This window comes from Malaclemys terrapin, chromosome 10, assembly GCF_027887155.1.
Source record: "Malaclemys terrapin pileata isolate rMalTer1 chromosome 10, rMalTer1.hap1, whole genome shotgun sequence".
Taxonomy (NCBI): Eukaryota; Metazoa; Chordata; order Testudines; family Emydidae; genus Malaclemys; species Malaclemys terrapin.
This window is the reverse complement of record NC_071514.1, coordinates 26,914,841-26,937,622: the sequence shown is the minus strand read 5'-3', so window position 1 is coordinate 26,937,622 and position 22,782 is coordinate 26,914,841. Positions and strand designations below refer to the sequence as shown.

General features: G+C 41.5%; 1 protein-coding gene across 3 annotated transcripts in view; it reads right to left on the bottom strand.

The window, feature by feature from the left end:
• Window positions 1-20,696, bottom strand: part of AQP9 (aquaporin 9) — a 40,041-nt gene extending 19,345 nt beyond the window's left edge. For 2 of the 3 annotated variants that reach the window (XR_008446552.1, XM_054043075.1), the window contains exons 1-2: window positions 20,394-20,696; window positions 3,268-3,394 (exon numbers count right to left, since the gene is read on the bottom strand). Coding sequence is in view for 2 of the 3 variants with exons in the window: in XM_054043075.1 (XP_053899050.1) it covers window positions 3,268-3,394; window positions 20,394-20,495 (229 nt within the window). In the remaining variant the exon portion in view is untranslated. The remainder of the gene's footprint in view (window positions 1-3,267; window positions 3,395-20,393) is intronic. The other variant, XM_054043074.1, reaches the window with a different exon arrangement.
• Between the last annotated feature and the right edge of the window lie 2,086 nt (window positions 20,697-22,782).

The window sequence follows — 22,782 nt, the reverse complement described above, 5'->3', positions numbered from 1 at the left end:
CTGGGGCTGGATGGGAACTGAGCCTTCCCTGGCATAAAGTAAAATCACCTCAGACTGCTCAGGTCGTGCTGACTAGAGGCTATCTGGAATTGAGATCACCAGTGAATAGACGCACTCTTACCCCTCACTGGTGAATAGACGCACTCTTACCTCTCATCGCACCCTTACCCCTCCCCACACTCCTATGCTGAGTTCAGGAGGGCGTGTGGCCAGGGAGCCGCTGTGGTGACCCTGTGTAAGCAGAGGGACCTATTTTTAAATATTTAGGAATGCATTTGTGACAGGGACCGTGTAAGTACCTAGATATTTAGGAAGGACGAGATTTCTCCAATAGCTGAGTTGGCTGTAACAACTTCATTATCAAAATCTGAATCGTGTTGTTTATTACGTCATGTATTATCCACTTCCCTCAACACCTTTTAATCCGCTTTGGGGAAAAGTGTTGAATGCCTTTGTAAACCTCATTATTACTGGATGTGCACTAGATGCTTAAGAAATGCATATTTCTAGTTATAGTAATAAGTAGACTTCAAGATATTCTAAAATGTAAATATGATGAACTTGGATTTTGCTACAATATAGAACATGTCATGTGGTAACTTCCAGGTAAAGCCACATTCAGAGATATATTGAGACAAGAAAAATGATGGCCATTGTCTTTGATAAAATGTATATAAGAAAGTGACCTTTGTCAAAGGATAGCAGTGGAGAAAGGGTTTCTCTCTGCTATTTCCATGTTTACTTGCACTGTGTTATCATCTTGTGAAACATAAGCACCTATGACACGTGAACAGATAAACACAGATAACAAGTAGGATAAAGACCTCCCTTGTATCCTCTCCAAAACTGTCCCTTGTATCCTTTCCAAAACTGTCATCAGTCTGGAATGAATTCTGAACTCCTCTAATTCTTCATCATAGAGCTAATAGATGGATGGGAGCTTATTTAACAATCCTTCATGCGAATTTCATATGTCCTTGTCTTATCTTTCTTTTTTCTTGCTCTGTCTGAAATGAACAATTTTCTTTTCTTTCAACAATCCCACAATCCCACACCTGTGCTTAGCGGGTACATGCAGGGGAGATGATTATAACCTGGAAAAGGAGCTCATTAGAAATGGCTGATAAAATTAGATCTGCAATGGGCTAGTCTACTGGGTGGATTTACCACTGACTTGGGAGAGACTCAAGTTTCTTGGTCTTTGAGCCACCTACTGCTCCTTCGAATGACGAAGAGGCTTTGGAAAGTGTCATTTCCATTCTAATTCAGCCAGAAAGATGGGGAAGCCTCAACAGTGAAATGAGGAAAAAATGTGGGGAGGGGAATTCTCAGGGCATTGACAGGGATGTAGACAGCCCCAGAATGGTGGGAAAAAGGGAAATTCCCTTAAAATGGCATCTAGAAGAAAGCTCGAATTATCCAGACCTTTTAATCTTATGATACAGGGAGTTAGAATTTCCTAAAGTACCAATGCAAAGGATGTCAGCAGCACTTAGCCCTGGGAATGCAGGATTCTAGTGAGCCAGAGGGTGTATTAATGAGGCTATGTGGAAATGGATATTCTACAACATATACAAATAATTAGAAGTTGGATTGTCACATCCTATTGACACATCTGCTCTTTCCCAGAGAAAATTTGCTGCATGCAGAATCCCTTCTCAAAGGAAAAGCTTTGCAACCTTGCCACAGATGAGCCCCATATATTTTAGACAGGTCCATATGAATATCCTTTAAAGGTACAAAAAGTGAGATGTGCTTTCCAGTTTATTTTCATAGTGCTGCATTGGAAGACCTAACCTAACTGTATCCACATCACAAGCAACAGCTGTAGTTAATCCTTGCTCAGATTAGAACAGCATTCCTGACATACTGTACTACCAAATTAAGCTTGTGTGATACTATTGAATCACACTTATCTGTCTGAGTGAAGGTAATGAGATCTGGCTGTTTCACAATACACTGAACCACTTCTTGGTATGAACCTAGAAACATCCTCTGTCAGTTATCTCAATGTATTGTCTGCGTAAAAACACACTAGAGAGGAGAAAACAAACAGCCACAGCAATTCCTTCCAAGGCAACTAGATTTAAATGCTTATTGCTCGGCTGAACTGCCCCTCTTTATCAGTGGTCACAGTTTCCTCAACCGAAACTAGAGGGCAAGGGAACCCTTTAACTTTAACCATGGCAGTCTCCTCTTCACTTGCAATTAATTTTGCTTAAGTTATAAACAAAAAATGCAAGCTTCCCTTTAAAATGCAAGCGGGAGCTAACTCCGAATAAACACTAGAGCTGAAAGGAGGTATATAAACGCTCCCAGGATCAATTTGGTCAGAGCCGAATGGGAGGGTATAAATGTGCTACATGTCGGTACTGTAATGAGTTACCTCAGTGATAGGCACATTAGAGATGCCTGGATAGATTCACTGATTTTATTTATATAGAGACAAGTGGAAAGTTAGACAGAGAAACAAAGGGAAAGTCTCACAATACAAGAAGAGAATTATTATGGGTTTGCATGTTATTCCCAGATAATGAAGAACATCTGGCATGTTTAAACCTTTTCCTTGAATCCCTTCATCTTTTATTGATTTCTGTAATGCCTGATTCTTAAAAGTTACCCAACTGACGTTATTTTACAAATCTGGGGGGGAGAGGCACGGAGGGAGAGGAGGAAGACACTTGCTACTTTATTGACCTGAGACCTAGATCTGTAGTCTGGCTCAGTTCCCCTTGCTGCAGACATGGGGAAGGGGATGGCAAAGGTGTATGTATGTCACCTTTATATATCCCTGATCTAGGGCTGGCTAGTAATGCAAGTTAGAGCAACTTCAGGGTCACTCTAACTTGTACCCAGCTGGGAATCATTGTAGTAGCTGGGCATGGCTGGACTCTACAGCTTTTCCTGGCCATTACCTTAATATGGCTCTTATGCTGTCCAGGGAGCCCTCACTGCTGAGGAAACCTCAGGCCAGTGGCTTGGCTGGTTTCTGACCTGGTGCAAAGCACTTATTGTAAGGACCAGGATCCCGAGGGGCCTTAGTGTTACGTGTTTAAATCCAGAATGGAAACTGGTGGCTGAAATTTATTAAATACTGAAAAAGGAAAGTGTGGGGAGGGATGGGATTCATGGAAGTTCCTCTGCTATAATGGTACAGACAGCAACTTGAAGTTGCTAAATGTGTAACTGATAAGAATACCATGAAACTGGACTATATATAAATCTGTGAAAGCTGTGGTATGAATGCTTCACAAAAAAATGACTTACCAGACACGCCCCCAGAGACATACACTGCCATAGTGACTGCCATTGCAAATCCAACGGATATTGTTACGGTTCCACCCATGGCCCCTCGGCTAAGGACGGCTTGGGCAACAGACCCACATCCGAGCGCCTGTAGTTCAGAAGGGAAAGGTAAAACATGAGCATGCTGGCACCAAGCTGTAAATGAGATCTTACTGGATAGTTTGTAACTCCTGCTTGCTGCCTTAATGGCAGGGGAAACGTGCTAGTCAAGAAATGCAAGTATTTGAAATCAATGGCATGTGGACAACCAGTACTTCAATTGTGCTGGGTATTGGTTTTCATCTCCCTCAATTCAGTGGCAGAAACCGTGGCTTGTTGTGGGTAGGAATTCTATCCACCAATGTCCTATAGCAGGGGTCGACAACCCTTCATTTATTCACTCTAATTTAAGGTTTCGCGTGCCAGTAATACATGTTAACGTTTTTAGAAGGGTTCTTTCTATAAGTCTATAATATATAACGAAACTATTGTTGTATATAAAGTAAATAAGGTTTTTAAAACATTTAAGAAGCTTCATTTAAAATTAAATTAAAATGCAGAGCCCCCCGGACCGGTGACCAGAACCCAGGCAGTGTGAGTGAGACTGAAAATCAGCTTGCGTGCTGCCTTCGGCATGCATGCCATAGGTTGCCTATCCCTGTCCTATATTATAACAGAGAAGGATCTGGTATTCATGGAATAAAAATGAACTTCTAGGTTGGAAGACAAAGTGCAATGACAATGTTACATTTCTCTTTTTGCTTCATTAAAAGGCAACAAACCTAGCTCTTGCCTCCTAGCTCTACTTATGTTGGGTATACATAGAATTTTATATGGTCTCTCCCAAGAAAATGCTTTTGAGCTCTGTTGGTGAAATTCAGCCCAGCACGGAGCCCGCATCAGAGCCTGCAGGCTGTGTGTCGCTGGAAAGGAACACACCTTCGGGTGCACCAGCCTCACAACATTCAACTTGATTTATTGTGTAAAGCATGTTCAGGTTTATATATTTATGTTGACTTTTCTTTCAGACTAAATCCTTTTAATGCTGCCCTTTCTGAAGTCCACCTCCCAAAACAAACAAGTCCACTCCAGTGGCTGGATGCTGATTGGGGAAGATCATTCTGTCTGGTAAGATTTCAGTTCCAATAGGTTATTATAAACAATGAGAAAATGATGATAAAAAATTGTGAAATATATCCCAACAGTTTCTTAGCATGTAACTTTGTTTTGAAACTCTGGATTACACAGTTCAACCAGCCGGTAAAAGAGCAATCTTTGGAGATTTTATTGTGTGCTTATACAATGCTGTCTTGAGATCAGACAACACTCTGTCTGAATGTGAATTGCTAGAATATCATGTAAAAATATTTAAAATGCCAGATGTCCATAAAATGGACAGGACAGTATAGAGGAGAAGAGGTTGGAACAATTGGAAAGATCCAGCGTTACATAAACAAAGGCCAGAAACAAGAATGAAAGACGAGGACTAATTAAGTTGTGGGCCTAGGTTGGAAGGAGACAAGCTGGAGCAAGTTCTGGAGAAAACAGCCAAATAGATCTACCTGTTTTCTGTTGCCCTGTGAAAACAGCCTGTAAAATAAATAGTTATACATGCTCACTAGTGAATGCCTCTTTCCTTTACCACGTGCTCAGCACCCAACTGCTCCTATTGAGTGCCAAGGGGATTTGCTGTGTACTGAGCGTTTTGAAAATCTGCCCACTTGTGACTATTTTATTTTAGCGCTGTTCTTGGATGTGTGGACAAGCGGAAACACTCACATGAGTGCTTCATTATCTCTGCATTCTCCACATGGCACATCATTAAAATGAGCATTCTCCATCAGTTCACATGGGGGTTGGGCGGGGGGAGAGTCATCCTCACTAGGGTAATGAATTTACATTTTATGCTGGTTCTCATCAAGGTCCCAGTTCAGCAAAGCACTTAGACTGATTAAGTCCATCCCAAGTCAGCAAAGCACTAAAGCTTATGCTTAGCTTTAGGCACATGCTCAAGTCCCGCATTAAACCAATAGGGAAGATTGTGAATGTCACAAAAGGCAGGTAGGCACCCAGCTCTCGCCACAAGCCAGTTTGTGCCTTTGAAAATCTCCTTTAAGCACATTTCTAAATGTAAGCACACACTTAAGTGCTTTGCTGACTAGGGATCCACACTGAACTGGGCCCTGGGGCCAACAGCCTGAACTCTTCCATTTCCATGTCCTTCTGTATCTAGAGGCTAAGGCTCATTGGCTAGTAGCATGTGCCTCAGGAGAGTGCAGTCTGACTCACTCCTTGTTAGGTTGTGAGTGGGATCATCTTGAGCAATGTTAATTACCTTGGTGATTCACGTTCATGTGCATATTCGTTTTCTACCTGTCCATGTGTATGGGATTCTAATTTTTCTTGCTCCTCTTGAACGATCTCTTTCTTATCTTTACTTAAAAGTGATTCCAAGTTAGCCAGTGCTAATCACCTCTCTTAATCACTGTTGTAATGTTATTGGGAACCACCAGATGGCTGCATTGCAGATGGTCTTGCTAACTCTGTTTATCTGAATGTATATACATTTGTTCTTGGAGAAGTGCGTATTGTGAGAGTGAAGCAAAGTCTTTGCACAAGCTAAGCAGAACAGCAGTAAAAGCCTATTTTGCCTTAGGCCTACTCTAAACTACAAAAGGTTTGTTGGTATAGCTATCAGGCAAGCCCTCCTAGGACAGATGCAGTTTATACCCAGGAGCGCCGCCAGCTTTTCTGCCGCCCTAGGCAGCGGAAGATCCCGCCCCAAAATGCTGCCCCCCACAGAGGCGGCGGAAGGTCCCGCTGCCGAAATACCGCCGCGGTTGCAGCCCCCCAAATTGTAGTGCCCTAGGTGACCGCCTAGACCCACAAATTCCATGCTTCAGTCTGCTTTATGCTATATTAGGAGTGGAACACTTCTGTAATGTATATTCTCTCTTGTGCTTTAAGGATGATATACTTAATGATTAGACACTCACAACAAAACCTAAAACAAAATGCATTTTTAATTGTTTTCAGATCTGACTAGTTTTATTGTCTTTAGCTACTGCCTGGGTCGTTCAGGCTCATATGCCTGGATTGAAGCAGCTCGAGACTTAGACCACAAGACTGGTGTATTGGAATAGTTGATGGGACCAGAGCTGGTAGAGGATGAGTAAAGCATTGTGCTCTGCAGCTACTTCATTCTTCAGACTTTGTAACGGGAATATCTGAGGAATTGCACCAGGCAAGACCTAGTGAATGACACAGCTTAGAAGTGTAACAAAAAGATCCCAGTATTGCTATGGTACCTATGTACCTTTCTGCAGGTACAGTGTGCGCTCGGTCAGTTGGTATCCCTCAAGTGAATGGCTCGGCACAAGTTTTGCAGGCTCAAAAAAGAGACCACCTTCTTGAAAATGTGACCCAGTCAGTGTGCGAGAGAGACAACTGGGGTGGGAAGATGAGGGGAGGCAGGGAGTGCTAAATGCTGACTTTTTTAAATATATAGTGATGCCCTGGGCCAAGTTTTCAGCTCTAGCCCCTCTGTTTTTGTGCTTGCACCCACAGAAGCAGGCACACAAACTAAAATTTGCACAGGTAGCTAAGGCACTCAATGCCTTGCCCAGTGTGTATGTGTAATGCTTGCCCATGCGCAGTGAATGAGTACTGTCTATCGTGGGCACAGTCAATTATATGCATACCAGGAGCTAAGCTTGCAAGTATTGCAAATACCGCCTCATAATATAATTGCATAAGCAGCAATTTAATATCTTGGTAATCTCCACTAGTCTGAGCTGAAACTGGACTGGATCATCACATTGTAACTCAATATTTTGAGTTTCTAGGCCAAGTTCAACCTTCAGTTACACCCATGCAATCTCACTGTTTGAAACAATTGAAATCAGTGGGGGTTGCCTGCGTGTAAATTGAAGGCAGATACCTTTATCTTATCTTGTGTTGCCAAGTTCTCATCTCCTCAGCAGTTGTCTGCAGCCTCTTCTGCTTAAATTTGCCCCTGTAGCTTCAGGGCTGACTCTTTTTGTCCCAAAACAAATAAGATTACTGTCGTCAATAACATGTAGTTTGGCTGGGTGTGGGATGGCTGTCTGCACATTCTCTGCTAGAAGAGCTTGCTTTTCAGACATTGAAGCTTTTCCTTTGTCTTGGGTAATATGACAAACATCAGGGGAAGGAGAACAATTGGGCTCCTTTTAGCATAATATCCTTGTTGCTCCCTGGCAGCTTGTAGAACTTTCCCAGACATTGGGGAGACTGAGAGCATACTGACTCCATCTGTGTGATAGTCAGGATTTCTGCAAAGATGTATCTAATAATAGCATTTTTGGTATTAAAAAGGGTTTTCTGAAAGGTCTAAGTCCAGAACTATAGAGAATATATTTTCTATAGAGGCTATAGTGTCTGAGTCCTTTTAAAGTGCAATTCATAAGTATATATAAGAATGGTATCTCTTTACTCAACAGAGTTGCTTCTTGTGTATTCAGAGTCCTGTCTACTTCCTGTAGTGCCAAAACTAAGTTTATTGCTTTATACCGCTGTTAGCTGCAAAGAGCCAACACAGTTTAGACAATAAGCTGCATTCTTTTGCATCTTGCGCATCATCATCAGAACTGTGCACTAGGCTACAGTCAGTTACACTTGTGCAAGCCTACAATGGAGTGGCACAGGTGTCGCTGAGGGCAGAATATGATCTCCAGGATCTTTACAACTGCTGATATTGTACAAAAAGGAAAGAACTCAGCACAAACTCAGGCTGATCCCAGAGGTGGCAGTTACAAAACCCATCTTTTAACTTGTCCATGAAGCACTCTTAATCTGGAAGTCATTGAAAAATAATAGTGTCTGTTTTAGTCACTTTTCAGAGGATAGCCACACTTTGACACGCACGTTTGCTTGCTCCAAGGATCACTCTAATGCAGTAGAACTTCCAGTGCAGATTTCTTTATGAAGGGAGGACAGCTTCTTTGCCCCTTTCCGACACCAGACCCACCTTCCTACCTTTCTCTGAAACCCCCCGGTAGGCATTTTCTGTTGGCAGGCAAAATGCCTTCTCCCTCTTTCTTAGGCAAGGTGGACCTCTTTAATATTTGTCTGGATTATTCTACAGCTGCATCTGGTTCTTTGAGGCTGAGATGCCCCAGAATGCAATGCAGTACAATAGGCTAAAAGTCCTATTATCCCATGAGAGAGAGTCCTTACTGTATCCTAGCTTCATCCATTCTGAGTCTGTGGAAGCAGAAAGATTGTCATTGGACCCTGTTGGGAGCTTGGAGGACCATCTCTAAGGGAAAGCTGTTTGACATGACATCCTTAAAGCAACAGCCATATTTCCCCCTGGCTGTTTAGGATTTTGCAGGATATAGGATTCCAGAAAGTCCATCAGGTGGGCAGCTGAAATGGCTGCAAACTGCCGTCTGCTGAGTTGTGGTGGGGAACATGTCTAACCAGTTGTAAGGGACAAGGGTATAGGCGGTCACAGCTGAGGTTTGCCCACCAGGGATGGGAGTTGCCTGGCAGGAGTTGGAGCAATCGCAAGGCCAGGTCCCGTAAACAAGAGTCAGGGTCAGAGTCAAGCTAGGGTCAGAGACTGGAGATCAGAGATAATACCAGGTTAGAATCAAGAGGCAGATATCAGGGTTGAAGTCAGGCTGGAGTCAGAGACGGAGATTAGGAGATGAGGCGAAGTCTGGTGTTCCAGCAGGTCAAAATCTGTGTGGCTGCCCCGACAAATTCCTGGGGCTAAGTAGGAGTACTTGGCCAATCAGAGGGCCACAAGGTACAGTCATTCTGGATCCCTTGGGCAGTGCTTTTTGCGGCACCTACTCTGCACAGTGCTCCCTAGCTGTGCCTCTGCATGGCCTCCCAGTGCCACTGTGGAAATATCAGCTGCCCTGGGCTCTGCAGACCTGAGTTCTAGTCCCTGGGTCCTAACACCAGCGCAGCCCATAAAGTGGTGTCCCTGGCCTGGGATTGGGTATAGCTAGGTTCTCAGGCGATGTGCTAATTTGCGCGTGCCTTTGACAACCTCCGCCAGCTGGGTTCTGGTGGAGTGCTCCAGGGAAACTGAGGATATGTCTAGGCTAGAAATGCGACTGCAGTAGCGCTATAGTGTAGGCACTTATTACAGTGATGGAAGGGGGTTTTCTGTCACTGTAGTGATGGAAGGGGTTTTTCTGCCACTCCTAGAGGCAGTAGCCAGGTCGATGGAAGAATTCTTCCACTCCCTTAGTCATGTCTATATTGGGGCTTAGGTCAGCCTAACTATGTCTCTCAGGAGAGTGAATTTTTCATACCCCTGAGCGACTTAGCTAGGTCAATCTAACTTTCTAGTGTTGAGCAGTCCTGAAGCTGTCCCTGACCTGTGGATGCCTCAAGGAAGAGGGCCAGTGAGAACATCAACAGCCCTTCCCACAGGTTAATTCTGCTACCCTCTTCCATGGGGCATAATAGGCCTTGCTAGTGCTGCAGGGTGTGATCTGCACCTTCTTGTCTCAAGGGCTGAATCTATTCCAAAGCTTCATTTTCTAAAATGAATGCAGACAAAGGAACAGTGGACATTTCCGATCTGCTCAAACATTTGACACATGGAAATCTAGTCAATTAAAGAAAACTCAAAAGAACATAGCTGTAATGCAAATCAAACAAGTAAATTTTTTTTAAACCCTAACACTTCCGTGCCCCTCCCACACACCCCTAAAAAATACCCCAAACAGGTTTTTTTTATTCTGAAATGGGAGGAGAGTCAGAGACTCCACTAGGGTCTTTTGTATTGCTGTCAAGCATGTATAAAAGTTGCTTTGCTCAGCTACTGCGGTGACAGACAGCAGTATAATCGAAAGAAAGAAAGAAGTTTACAGGTCGTACCTCTGCCAGTTTGTAAAACCACAAAAATTGGCAGGGGGACAACCACATTTTCCTATTTGAAAAAAATATTATTTTTCCCTGTTGCTATATGAAGGATCTTCACAGGAGGGGAAACTGGCTAAATACCTGATTCTACGGGGGAAACAGTGAAATTGATCATACGCAAATTGCTGTCAAATGCACAAAGTAAAACTGAAAATGTAAAGAATTTTTCTGTGATCTTCTTCAGTTACGGGAATCTTAGGTGTTGTTGTTAATAATACTAGCTAAGCTGTTTTCAGACAGAGAGACAATTATCAAGTCGATGGATCCCTTTGAAAGTTTTTTCCTTTGTCTATTTTATAGTGCTCTTTCATTTACAATCCATTTACTTGCAAAATCAGCGTTGCTTAAATCGTTATTTCCCATTTGATTTCCTGATTAGCTGTTTTTATAATAAACTGTAAGATCTTTGGGAATAGGGACCATCTTTTTGCTCTGTGTTGGTACAGCACCTAGCACGATGCAGCCTAGTCCATAACTGGAGCTCCTCAGCACTATCGCAATTCATAACAACAACAGAGGCATGTTTTAAAACAGCTAGTATGTAGGGTCAGAGCTCTGGAAAAATTCAGGGCACAGGATTTTTATGAAGCTTTTTTGTTCTTTCTGGAAAGTCTTCAGCAAAAAGTACTCCTCATCTCCATCTTTTCCAATATCTCCAGTGTTTTGGCTGATATCATTTCTAATTTTCATGGTGCAATAAAAATGTAGTCTACTAGTAAAAAAGAAAATATCATGTAACTACTTTAAAACCACATGGCTCTTTATCATTAGTTATATATTTAGTTTTGTCCTGCTATTACAATTTAATCAAACTTGGAGCAATAACAGTGCCATATCCATTCTTCTGGAGATCTCCTGGGACACAATCAATATCCTTTCAGGCTCAAATGGATTTTCCTCCATTTGTTTTCACTATCCAATAAAATAAGGTTTGGAATTAAAGCTGATCATTTAAGTAAATTAAATAGTATGGACATAAACCCTAAAATGATTATCATTTTGAAAATGTTTCTTTTTAATGGCAAAAAACATTACTACTAGGAGACAGTGATATACTGTACATTTCATAGGCTCTGGCAGAAATGACATTTAAGCTTTAAAACACACGAAGATCTGGTTCAAATTGCTCTATGTAAAATATGTATGAGAAATATTGAGCTATAGACCATACTTCATTTTTTAAAGTAGTGTTTTAAATGTTTTATTTTTGTTATTGCATGTGCTATAGAGGAGGGATAAACTGATAAATTGCCCAGGGAAACTGGAAAGGTCTGTACTCTCTCATATTTTTTAATATTTTAATTTAATATTGCCCTCTTCAACCTTGGATACTGAAATGCTTTTCTGTCCTAAACTAGCCAAGACAACCAGTTTGAACCAATTTCTTCGGTGAAAATTATTTTCAGGTTCTCACTGGGTTTTAGAAATCCAGGAGACGGTCGGAAAGGAAAACACTCTAAAGGAGTTCAGGTTGTACCCTACCTTGCAGGGGTGGAGGGTGTCTGCTTCAAACAGGGGTTGGGATGCAGAGAAAAGAGAAGGAGGGAAGAATTACTTTTTAGCTTCTTGAGAAGAACTAGAATATATTAATTTGGTGTTTCCTTGCAAGTCTCATAATTTATTCTTGTACTGAGATGTGTCTGTCTCTTTTCCTTCCTGCACCAACTTACAAACGTAAAAGCTTAAAAAAAGTAAAAGCATGTTTAACCACAGCAATGCTGGCTGAGGAGTTGTATCACCCAGGCAGTAGTGCCTGCAGGTGTTGTGCCTATATAGGACAGAAGCTGGCCTGATGGCTCCTGGGAGAATGGTACCTGAAAAGTGCAGTATGTACTTCCTCCAGGTGCTGGCAAATGAATGGGAATGCAGGGCCTTGGTCATGCTCCCAGATGTACAGTCACACCCCAGGCTGGGTGTACAATGCCATTGGTCATTGGCCCTCAGCTGGTTGAACTTTGTTTTCATTCAAAAATAGGATAAATTTTGTAAGTTTAATTTTTTTGAAATGTTAATAGAACAGTGTGACACGGTAGGTGAATTAATCTCTTATAGGACCAACTTTTGTTGGTGGAAGAGACAAGCTCTTCCTTAGGTCTGAAGAAGGTAACCAGAGTGCCTAAGCTAAACAGAAGGTGGAATAGATTGTTAAGCATAAGGGGTTCACACCTGCTGTAGAAGACCACTTAAAATGAAGTGAGCAGTTAAGGGCAGCAGGCAATAGGGTATGTTACAAATTGTTGTAATGAGCCAAGATAAGTGCACTTGTTAAATCTATGGTTTTTAGCATCCAGCAGAGTTATGAATTTAAGTTCTCTGGCTCTTCTTTTGAGGGTGTTGTGCAGTCACAACTGCACCTATTTTCTCCCTATATCGTCCACCCAAGGGCACCCATTTAATTGTTTCCAGCTTCTTGCTGTCACTTCTTCTGGGTAGAGATTTGTGCCTCTCTCCCTTCTCAGTGGGGTTTTTAAGGCAGTTCCCTGATTTACAGTGTGATACCCCCAACAAGTCAATCTGCTTAAACAGGCCAGTGGCTGTGCTTTGCTTTCTCTCCAAAGGTTATGACCAGTGTATTGCCTGCAGGTGTAAGTTACCACACCGTTGCTTCTAAGCAAGCATATTTTTTGTTAAGGTAAAAGCATTAGAGAGAGAACATATCAAAACAATAGACGTTCCTACGTGCATGCTAAAAGGTTTACCAGAGGTCATTGCCTTCTCCAACCAAGGGGTCTGGTAGGTTTTAGTCCTTCACAACCCACAACTGGGTTTTCCCCATGGTTACATCTTAGATCCAGAACCAGAACAAAAACTGGACAGATCAGCCTATTTCTTTATAGTGCTCAGGCCTTTGAGCTTGGCCTGCTGTAACAGGTAATCAGCAGACAATGATACTCTCCTGGAGCTGGGGAATTTGCATTAACCTTTCCCAGGGGACTCCCCAGAAAATCCACTTATTGTTCCAGAAGTCCACACTTGTCTGGCATATTTTCAATATAGTCTTTTTAGAACTGCCAGGTCTGGTATCTGCCACTCAGCCCACAATAATACATAAATTAAACATAATGAGGTTTTTCAAGAATATTGCAGGAAATTGCCATATCAGTCATAAACCATTTTAGGGATGGCTTGGAAATTAATTCTGCCATTATACAAAGGAATGAACTAGAAGTCTCACAATAATTCCTTCTAACCTAAACAATTCTATGATTTTAACAATCAGAGCATACTGAAGGCAAAAGAGTGTAAACTCACTTTATAGTGAAAAGTTAATTTCTTGTCTCTCATTATATGTTCCAGGTTCTTGTAACAGTTTGGAAATTTTATTAGTTTAACTTCATTTTATTTATTTTTATTTTCTTACTTAATGGGCCAAATTTCCAAAAGAGCAGCGTCCAAATTTGTGCCTGCAAAATTTGCACCCACATTTTGCACCTACAGTTGAATTGTGGATGTAGTTTTGATTATTTTGCAGTCAGGTTGGGAGAGGCTAATGTACTCAGCAATGCGCATGCAATTCAGTGCCAATTTTGCTGGCAAAAGTTATATCTGCACAAAGGACTCTGGGCCTCTGCCCTTTGAAAATGTATCCCAGTTTACTTATTGGTACCTCTGTGTTAATCAACAGAAGCCAATGAGATGGGGCTGCTGGTATTGCAAAGATTAACTGAATTCTCTTTTAAAACCTTTGCACAGTACAGAATGCTTGCAGCACCTGAAATTAAAATGTCATATACTGGAAAGCCTGACTACCACAATTTTGCACTTTGGGTAACAGGAAACACAAAGGATTTCCTGTAACTTTTTTTTAAATTATTTGCTGTGAAAAACATTTTAGGTTTGAAAAACATTAGCTAGCCTTACTTCCAATTCTTCCACTCCACTGCTAACCATTCAGCTCAGTTAGAAAGAAAAACTACAGTGAGATATGAACTGCTGTTTGGAGCAAAAACCTAATTTTGATAAAAGTACAATTAGGGCCAGAAAAGTGACTATGCAAAAATATCCCCCTCACTCAACATAATCTGGTGCCTGTGTGTTGGTGACTGTCCTCTTTAGTGACAAAAGTAAGCAATGTTTTTATTACGTTTGACTTCTGTTTGCAAGCAGGTTCAATACAATTGAGAGAGAGAGAGAGAGAGGGATTATTATTTGGCTTGCAGGTCATCAGTAGAATTGCCAACAAAATTCTAGCTTCAGAATCTATGTTACTGGTAAGTTTGCAGGAGCCAGAAAACTTTCTGACCCCAGGTTGAATTTGTGGCATTGGCAGATAGGAAAAAACACAGACATTTTTACTTGTAAAATGCTCTGGAAGTTTAGGACCAAACTGGGTCAAGTTCAAATCATGAGTGATGATTATTGTGTTATTTGTACTACAGTATTGCCAGAGGCCCTACTACATAGAACTCTGTAACATTGTAGAGCCACTTTTCAGAGTATTACCGTACCCGAGCCCCACAATGCATAGAACGTGTTATAAAGGGTGTTGCCATAGTAAATGATGTATCAAAATTTCAATTATAAATGCATTTTAATCTTTCATTTATAACCGCTTTTTTCTCACTCATGACTAACCCATCGTACTTCAAATCCCTTCTAACTAACCATTCACGTGATGCTTTCTGGAAATTGTCAATTGATAACAGCTAGTAGCTAGGTGGCTATTAGAAGCCACTGATATCTATTTAATTTATATTTTATAATACACAAAAATGACTGAACCCTCTCATTCTATAAATAGATAGTCTAACCTCTCTTCAAACTTTGGATTTTTGATCATGACAAAACTTAAATCATCTTTGTTTTTAAAAATATAAAATGTATAAGTACTTATTCCATAATGTAGGCTAAACACATCTTTCATTTAATAAACAGAAGTAAATAATCAAGATTTAAACTGGCTATTATCCAATAAACACCACTTTATAAGGACTTCAAATATGGCTTCGCTACTGTGGATCTGCAATACAGTGCCATTCTTAATGTGCACTGGAGTACATATGGAGTATGGACGAAGAAAAATATGAAGTCAGCTAAATTGTAATGGATTTATTGACTTGATTGTGACTTGACCAGCAGTCAATGATTGATTTGTAGCTTTTTTAGGCAGGAATAAACCAAGATGTGGTATTTTGGTGCAAACCCAAAGAGTTTATTTACAATAGGAACCAGAAAAAAAAGTGGTGAATACAATAATGAAGTGCTTGCAGTTTGAAAACAAGACAGAAGATATTGATGACCACAAGATAAATAGGCATTCAGTCATTAGTCAAACAACTGCTGCTACCTTCCCTCAGCCTGTGCCAGCGTCTTCAACACAGCTAGTGTATCAGATCTCCACAGACCGCAGTCTTTATGCACACAACAAACACCCATCCGTTTCAATGGGAGTTACACAGGAGACTTTGCAACTTCAACTGCAGACTAAAGCTGTGCAGAAGGACAGCAGCCATCCTAAGTCCTCAGCTCTTCCCCCTTCAAGGTCAAGTTTAAGGGTTTACCTGCACTGCATTTGGGGTGTGTGATTGCAGCATTTTGCAACATACATACCCAAGCTAACTTTAATCTAGCTAGCGCGGGTACCAACAGTACTGAAGCCACAGTAGCATGGACTTCAGCGCAGATCAGTTGCTTGAGTAATTACCTAAAGTTCTGGACAGGCTTGAATGGCCTGTGTTGAAGTCTGTCCAGCTGCAGCTTCACTGGTCAGGTACCACACTAGCAAGGTTAAAGCTAGCTTGGGTATGTATGTTGCAATCACACACCCCAGTTACAGTGTAGATGTACCATGAAACATATACAACATCATCTCCAACTATAACATACAGTGAAATGTTCTCCACAATCAGTAGGAGGACACAGGTAAACAACACACAATCTATATGTAGAGGGAGCCTGCACAACTGCCACCCACTTGCCCTGATATTGCAAGTGGAAGCTTGTGCTCTACTTTAGCAAGAAAACAGGCCCTGCCCCTACCTGCCTGTTGGACTCCGGAGTTATTTGCTCCATAGCCAGTTTTCTGGGCAATTGCTTTCAACAAGAACATTCTCTCGAGAGTGAAAATAAAACAGAAAATACACTAAGTTCATGGAACAAGCAAGGGAAGTCGCTCTTTTGGAGCATTTCACTGCTCCAGTTCAGATGAGCTACACTGGTGTAAACTGGAGTAAGTCTGACTTTACACTGGAGCAGCACATCACCACCACCTTGGTTCCTGTGTAGCTGCATTGGTGTAAGACACCCTTGCACAGACATGACTTTAGAAAAGGGTAAGAAAACAGAAGGGAAAAAATATATGTAGAAAGAAGGTTTAAACCAGAGAGAGGCAGACTAAGCCTACGTAGACCCCTAATGAGAGATCCACTGGAATGAGAGATCAGCTGGAAATCATGTAACCCACCGCTCAGCTCCATTGCTTCTCTGCGCTGTTGTGCCACTGTCCCTGTGCCATCTCTCCCACTAGCCCCATGGAACTCTGGGAGGAAATTTGCCACAGGCCCCACAGCACGAGGGCTGCAGGCAGATGCAGGAACCCTGTCAATGTGGCTCCAGTGGAGTCTCACTGCCAGGAAGCTGTCTGTGTGTGGGAGGTTGACGTGGGGCAGGGGTTGGGTGCATGCATGTGTGTGGGAGACCCAGATGCAACACGGAAACCCATGGAAGGTCCCTGAAATTTGGGAGCAGAACCCACAGCCTGTTTTGGAGGGGTGCAAAGCCCACCATAATGTGAACGGGGCCAAATGTCAGCCAGAACTGGAATGATCTGGTCCATACTGTAGTTTCCATATCCTGGGTGTGCAAAAATCACACGACACTGCACCTGCTGTGAAGAAAACAGGTGTCTCTATTTTTATATATGTGCTGCAAACGCTGCAGACATACCATAACTGGGTGGGTTAAAGATAGACTTTCATCTTTAAAAATGTATTTAAACTACACAATGAGACTTTAGATGTTACATGTAATGCCACCAACACAAGTGTAAAAACGGGGAAATGAACAGTTCAGACATCAGCAAACCATTTGCAAGCAGAAATCTTCGGCATAATGCACGCTCCTCGTAGCACACATTTGCCTGTGCTGCTAATATAGAAACTGCACTAGTCCAAGTTTGTTTCTTAGACATTACACATGAGGCCTGACATTCCTACCTTGATTAAGTGTAACATTTTCACTGCCTATGTATGGTGGAACCACTCTAATCCTGGTCCTAGAGCATAACTAGAGCAGCTATGCTGTGTGCTGGGGAACACTTTGGAAACTGTTGGTGAAAGCAGAGGGGTCTAAAACTGGAGTAGGCTACACAGCGGCATCTATGACCCATTCTATATAGTGGGCCATGGCCATTGCCCTATATGCCATCAGATCCACCTATCACAGTGGCTTCCTATGGATTTGTGGTGGGCTGTGAACCCCATGAAGCCAGGCTCTGGCATAGGGTGTGTGAGTAGCTAGCTCTGTGTGGCATCCTCAAGGCCTGTCCTCAATGAATCCACATCAGTTCTACTGTAGGCGGAACCCTCCGCGACCCTGGTGGAAGGGCAGGTTTTGCCCCATAACCAATTGCTACTTTACCAATATCCTGAAATAAATCCTATAAGGCTTTCACACTTAATTTTTCAGAGTCTGGAAAATAATATTCCTGGTTTGAGTGAACTTTTCAAACATGGTAACATAAGAACGCATAGCAGTCTAGGATCAATGATGTTAGCCTCCCAGAAGAACTGGATCCAAAATTGGATTGCTCTGTGTGTGTGTGTTGGCGGCGGGAGGGGGGCTACATCTTCTTAGGGTCAGTGGGGTTGGAATCCTGAGGTTAGTAATAACATATGCAGTCTTCCACTTCTAGGAGAAATAAGTGACTGGCCAAATTATTATTTTTTTTATTATTATTATTCCATTAAACCCCAATTTGGTAGTGACTGAAAAGACATTGCAATATGTGGCCTATGGGAAATCAATAGGCGATCTGAGCCCATTTCTAGGTGGATATAGTATCCACATCCTACAAGCAACCCTCACAACTGGCATTAGTTGTACCTCCAGAGAGGCTCTGGATTGAATAGACCAACTGAACTGTCTGACTCTCACTCTAGAATAGGATTAAGGCATGTCAGTGGGACAGTGTGGGGAAGCTCATACTTCTGCAGTCCACCCTGACGCTGATCTGCTCTTCGTGGATTTCTGTCTCCAGAGTTGTCAATCATGCCCCTTTCACCAGCTCAAAATTAAATCGGTTTTAATATTTTTTTTAAAAAGAAGTGAATCATAAGGTGAGAGATGCTATTGGTAGTGGGATCCCATTAAATAGTGAGGCAAGTAACTGCAGAAAAGGGAGTGCCTTGTTACAATAACCCTGTACTGTAGTTTACTTCAGAAAATCCTGTGCAGTCAAAACATCAGCCTAGTTTCTTAGCAGGTTGCTGATTGCTCAATTATCCAGTTGTCTATTTATAGGTCTTTTCAGCATTATTCAAGGCTGAAACAACTTTAAACTAAAAAAAGAGAAAGTAGGTTGTGAAATTTGGTTGCCAACCCCTGGATTATGTATTTTGTTTTCCCCGTTATACTATAAACAGACTGTACGGTTGCATTTCCTTCCACTCTTGCATGGCAGAACATTAAATAATAGCATCTGCACTATAATATATTTTCTTCACTTACATAATTTGATTAATGGGGGGGGAGGAGGATCCTGTGGTTAAGACATAGGACTGGATGTCAAGTGATCTGGGTTATATTCACAGCTCTGCCACAAACTTCCTGGGTCCCTCCTATAACCTCTGTAATCACACTTCCTAATATGTAAAATATTTTCCTTCCTTACGGGGTTATTGTGAAACTTAATTGATTATTGTTGATAAAATGCTTTGAGAATCTTGCATCTAACTGAGTCCCTTGCTATAACACTGTGCAGATGTTTTAGAAAATTGCAAAGTAGGATTGTTACGGTCATGCCTGTGCTAAGAGTTGGTTGCATATGATAACGAATGTCATTTTCAACACTTACATAACTATCGGGAGTCTTCTAGAAGATGACATGCTTTAAATCTAACTGACATGATTACAGACAAAAAAAGACACCTTTCCATGCTAGTATTATGCCTGTATTTAGTTTGGGGTCTTGGTAGGTATTTTTATTTTTATTTTTTTTGTTTTGTTTATTTTCTGTTGCAGTTTCACCTTGATAAAATACTTAGCAAAACCACAAGACAGTTGCATTCCATCTACAAGGAAGGATAGGGGGATTAGCACTAGTATTCTAATCCCAGATAATCCTCTTTGGTAAATCGGTGACCTGCTCTGTGCCTCAGTTTCCCCATCTATAAAAAAGAATAATACCAAACTCACTAAGGATTAGTCAGTGTCTGGAAAGCACAATGTAATCATTATTTTATGTGCTATTAGACTGTTACTAACATGTCAGTGTGTCTTTGTAAATCAAATCTACAATGTGTGTCTAATTTCTAATATGCAAAGATCCCAGAAAACTTTTTGAACAAGAAGTAAAGAGGAAAACATTTTGCTGCTGTGAATAAATAATGGAGGGGTCTAATATTTACCTGAAATGGAAAATAGATGCAGGTTACAGCAAATGTAACAGTGTAAAAGCCACAAACAAAATGTGATAAGCTTTCAAATCCTTGAGGATTCAGCAGTGCAACAGCTATTACATTCACTAGGAATCACAGGATTAAATCTGTGTAACACAGTGAAAAGATACCTAGTCTGAGATCTGTTATCCCCTATATGTGCAATATGGTTCATTAGTCAATGCAAATAGAACTCGTGCATGAGAACTGAGAAATTCCTGATTTTTTTTTAAAATAGAAAAGCAGGATTATTGAAGTGTATTGTTCACATCTGCACATTTTTCAGAAGTTGGTAAGTCACTAAAAACCTAGTCAGTTATCAAATGAAACTTTTAAGAGACAATTGTAAAGTATATTCAACAAATATTGTAGTGTCTATATTTAATAGTCATGCATATTTATTTCAAGTGACTGAAGTAATAACAAACTTACCATTAATAGAATCAATTCATTTACTGCTGTGCACTATTTGTCAGTCAGTGACCCAATCTACTTGTAGAGTACAAGGAAAAGCAACACATGTTCCCTTACAAATACTATCCATCATTAAATTAGTGGGAAGGAAGGAAAGCAGCTGAAACTTACTATCATTACAAATGTTCCCAGGAATTCGGACAGGGCTTCTTTTATAAAGCTGTTCTTCAAGGCAAATTTCTCCTTGAATGTTCTTTTGCTTTGCCCGTTCATTTTTTGGTTCCTCTTGTTGCTCTGTAATGCCAGTTATGCTCCAGCACAGACCCCTCAAATTTGCTTTGTAATCATCCCTGCTTCAGCTGAACTTTGACACTTTTACTTATACATTGAAATATGAGATTTTGACATCTGTGCAGCCAGTGAAATCATCTGACTGTGCAGGCATTGACTGGATCCCCTCAACGTGACCTGATGATTCATCATAAGTTTTCCATCCTGTGTGATATCTGAGTTTGCTGGCTTCTATTTATATTAGCAGAACTAGATAATACTGGAAACCTCACAATCAGAAGCTGATGAACTTTTTTTCTTCTAATTCCACGCAGAATGGATTAATCATTGTCTTTCCCCCAAGGTTACCTTTTACCAAGGTAAACTTTTGTGTGTTTATTTCCCCAAAAGATGAGAAGGAGAGAGATTATATAAACTGCCAAATATGGAAGCAAGCCCTTGGTTTTGCTCCCGGATGGGATTAAAGTTACGCAGTTGTTGGCCATTTGATACCTTTCTGCAAAGGAGGCTGTGCCAGTGAGTGAGTGCTTGCCAAAGAAATGTGCTCTAGCCTTTCTTTATTTATTTTTTTAAAAAGGCACATTCTGTACAGTTTAGAGAGATTTCAATGCCTATTGAAGAATGCTGCTTTAGAAGTGCTGTGATTTTGTACATTCATGGACTGAATAGTAATACACTGCTTGGACTAAATACCTTAACTCTCTAGTGAGGAGAGAGCCCTGTTAATGAGAGAGCAATGAGGCAGAATAATGTAAACGCCTCTAATGAAATCTGCTTCAGTCCAGTGGCTTTTACAGTGTGGTATAGTCTGGTGAGGCACTGGAAAAGAGTGTATGCCTCCCAAATGTTTAGCTTAATTGTAGTCCCTGTGTTGAAGTAAAACTGACTAGGGGCTTGATCCTGCAAGGTATTCAGGACCTTATTTCCCACTGACTTGAAAGAGAGCTGAAGGTTCTGAGCACACTACAAGCCCAGTGTGGAATAATATTTCTACAGTGAAACATTCATCTACTTTTCTTTAAGAAGCTATTAGCATCTTGGTTGTTCCTATCAGATGTGTCACTGACTCAGCTGACACATTGATTGATTGACTTGAACAAATTGACACATTGTTTCATCCGTTGGCTTTGTTTGTATTAAGTACAGGAATACCCAGAGCCTAATCCTTGTAGGTGACTTCATGATGAGTTGGGGATGCATAGGGTCTGGTGCTGTGACTACGCATGGGGTCTTTTGGATCCCTGGTATATGTTTACACTGCATTTAGACACCTGTGGCTGTCCTGTGTCAGCTGACTCAGGCTCACATGGCTTGGCTAAGGGTGGTGTAGATTTTTGGGCTCAAGCCCAACCTCTAGGATGTTCTGGGGGGGAGGGTCCCAGAGCTCAGGCTCCAGCCTGAGTCTGAACGTCTAACCTGCAATTAAAGACCCCTTAGTCTGAACCAGCTGAACATGGGCCAGCTGTGGGTTTTTAATTGCAGTGTAGGCATACCCACAGTTCTCAGTGGCTGCAGTTCCACTGGTGGGTTAGATGCCCCGGTAGTAAAGATGTCTAAGCCTTGTTTATGCTATTCCTGTCTCCAGCCGTGCTGCACCCATGGGGTATTAGGTGTCTGAAATATGCTAGTGTAAATAAGGCTATGTAGAAGGCAGCAGCACCTAGCAGCATCAGGAATATAGAGCCTGACCTAAAGCTGACTAAAATCAGTGGGAATTCCCATTTCCATGAACGTCAGTGGGTTTTGGATCTGGCCCATCCAGAACAGGGCCTGATTCTGCAGGATCAGGATAAGGGTAAAATTCACTTCCCTCACCCAGGAGTCTTCTACTCCAATTGCTTCAACTGAGTTATTCCAGAGATCACTCTGGTTTGGTACAACTTTGGGGTGTAATGTGATTATAGCCCAATTTATTACATTTTGGGAGACACCTTTGCACCAAAGCTACATGTTCAGGATATTAGTTATTACAGCACATAAAAGATACAACTTTATTGTGGCTATGAAAGGAAAAGATTTGCATAATTATTTGTGTAAAAAATTGCAGCAGGTTCCCGAGGACATGTTCATTACAGCAAGAATGAGGTGAATACGGTATTTCTTCCTTGAAAGATGAGACATAAGTGGTGTACTTAAGGCTAGGTCTACACTACCCGCCTGAATCAGCGGGTAGAAATCGACCTCTCGGGGATCGATTTATCACGTCCCGTTGGGACGCGACAATCGATCCCCAAATCGGTGCTCTTACTCCACCAGCGGAGGTGGGAGT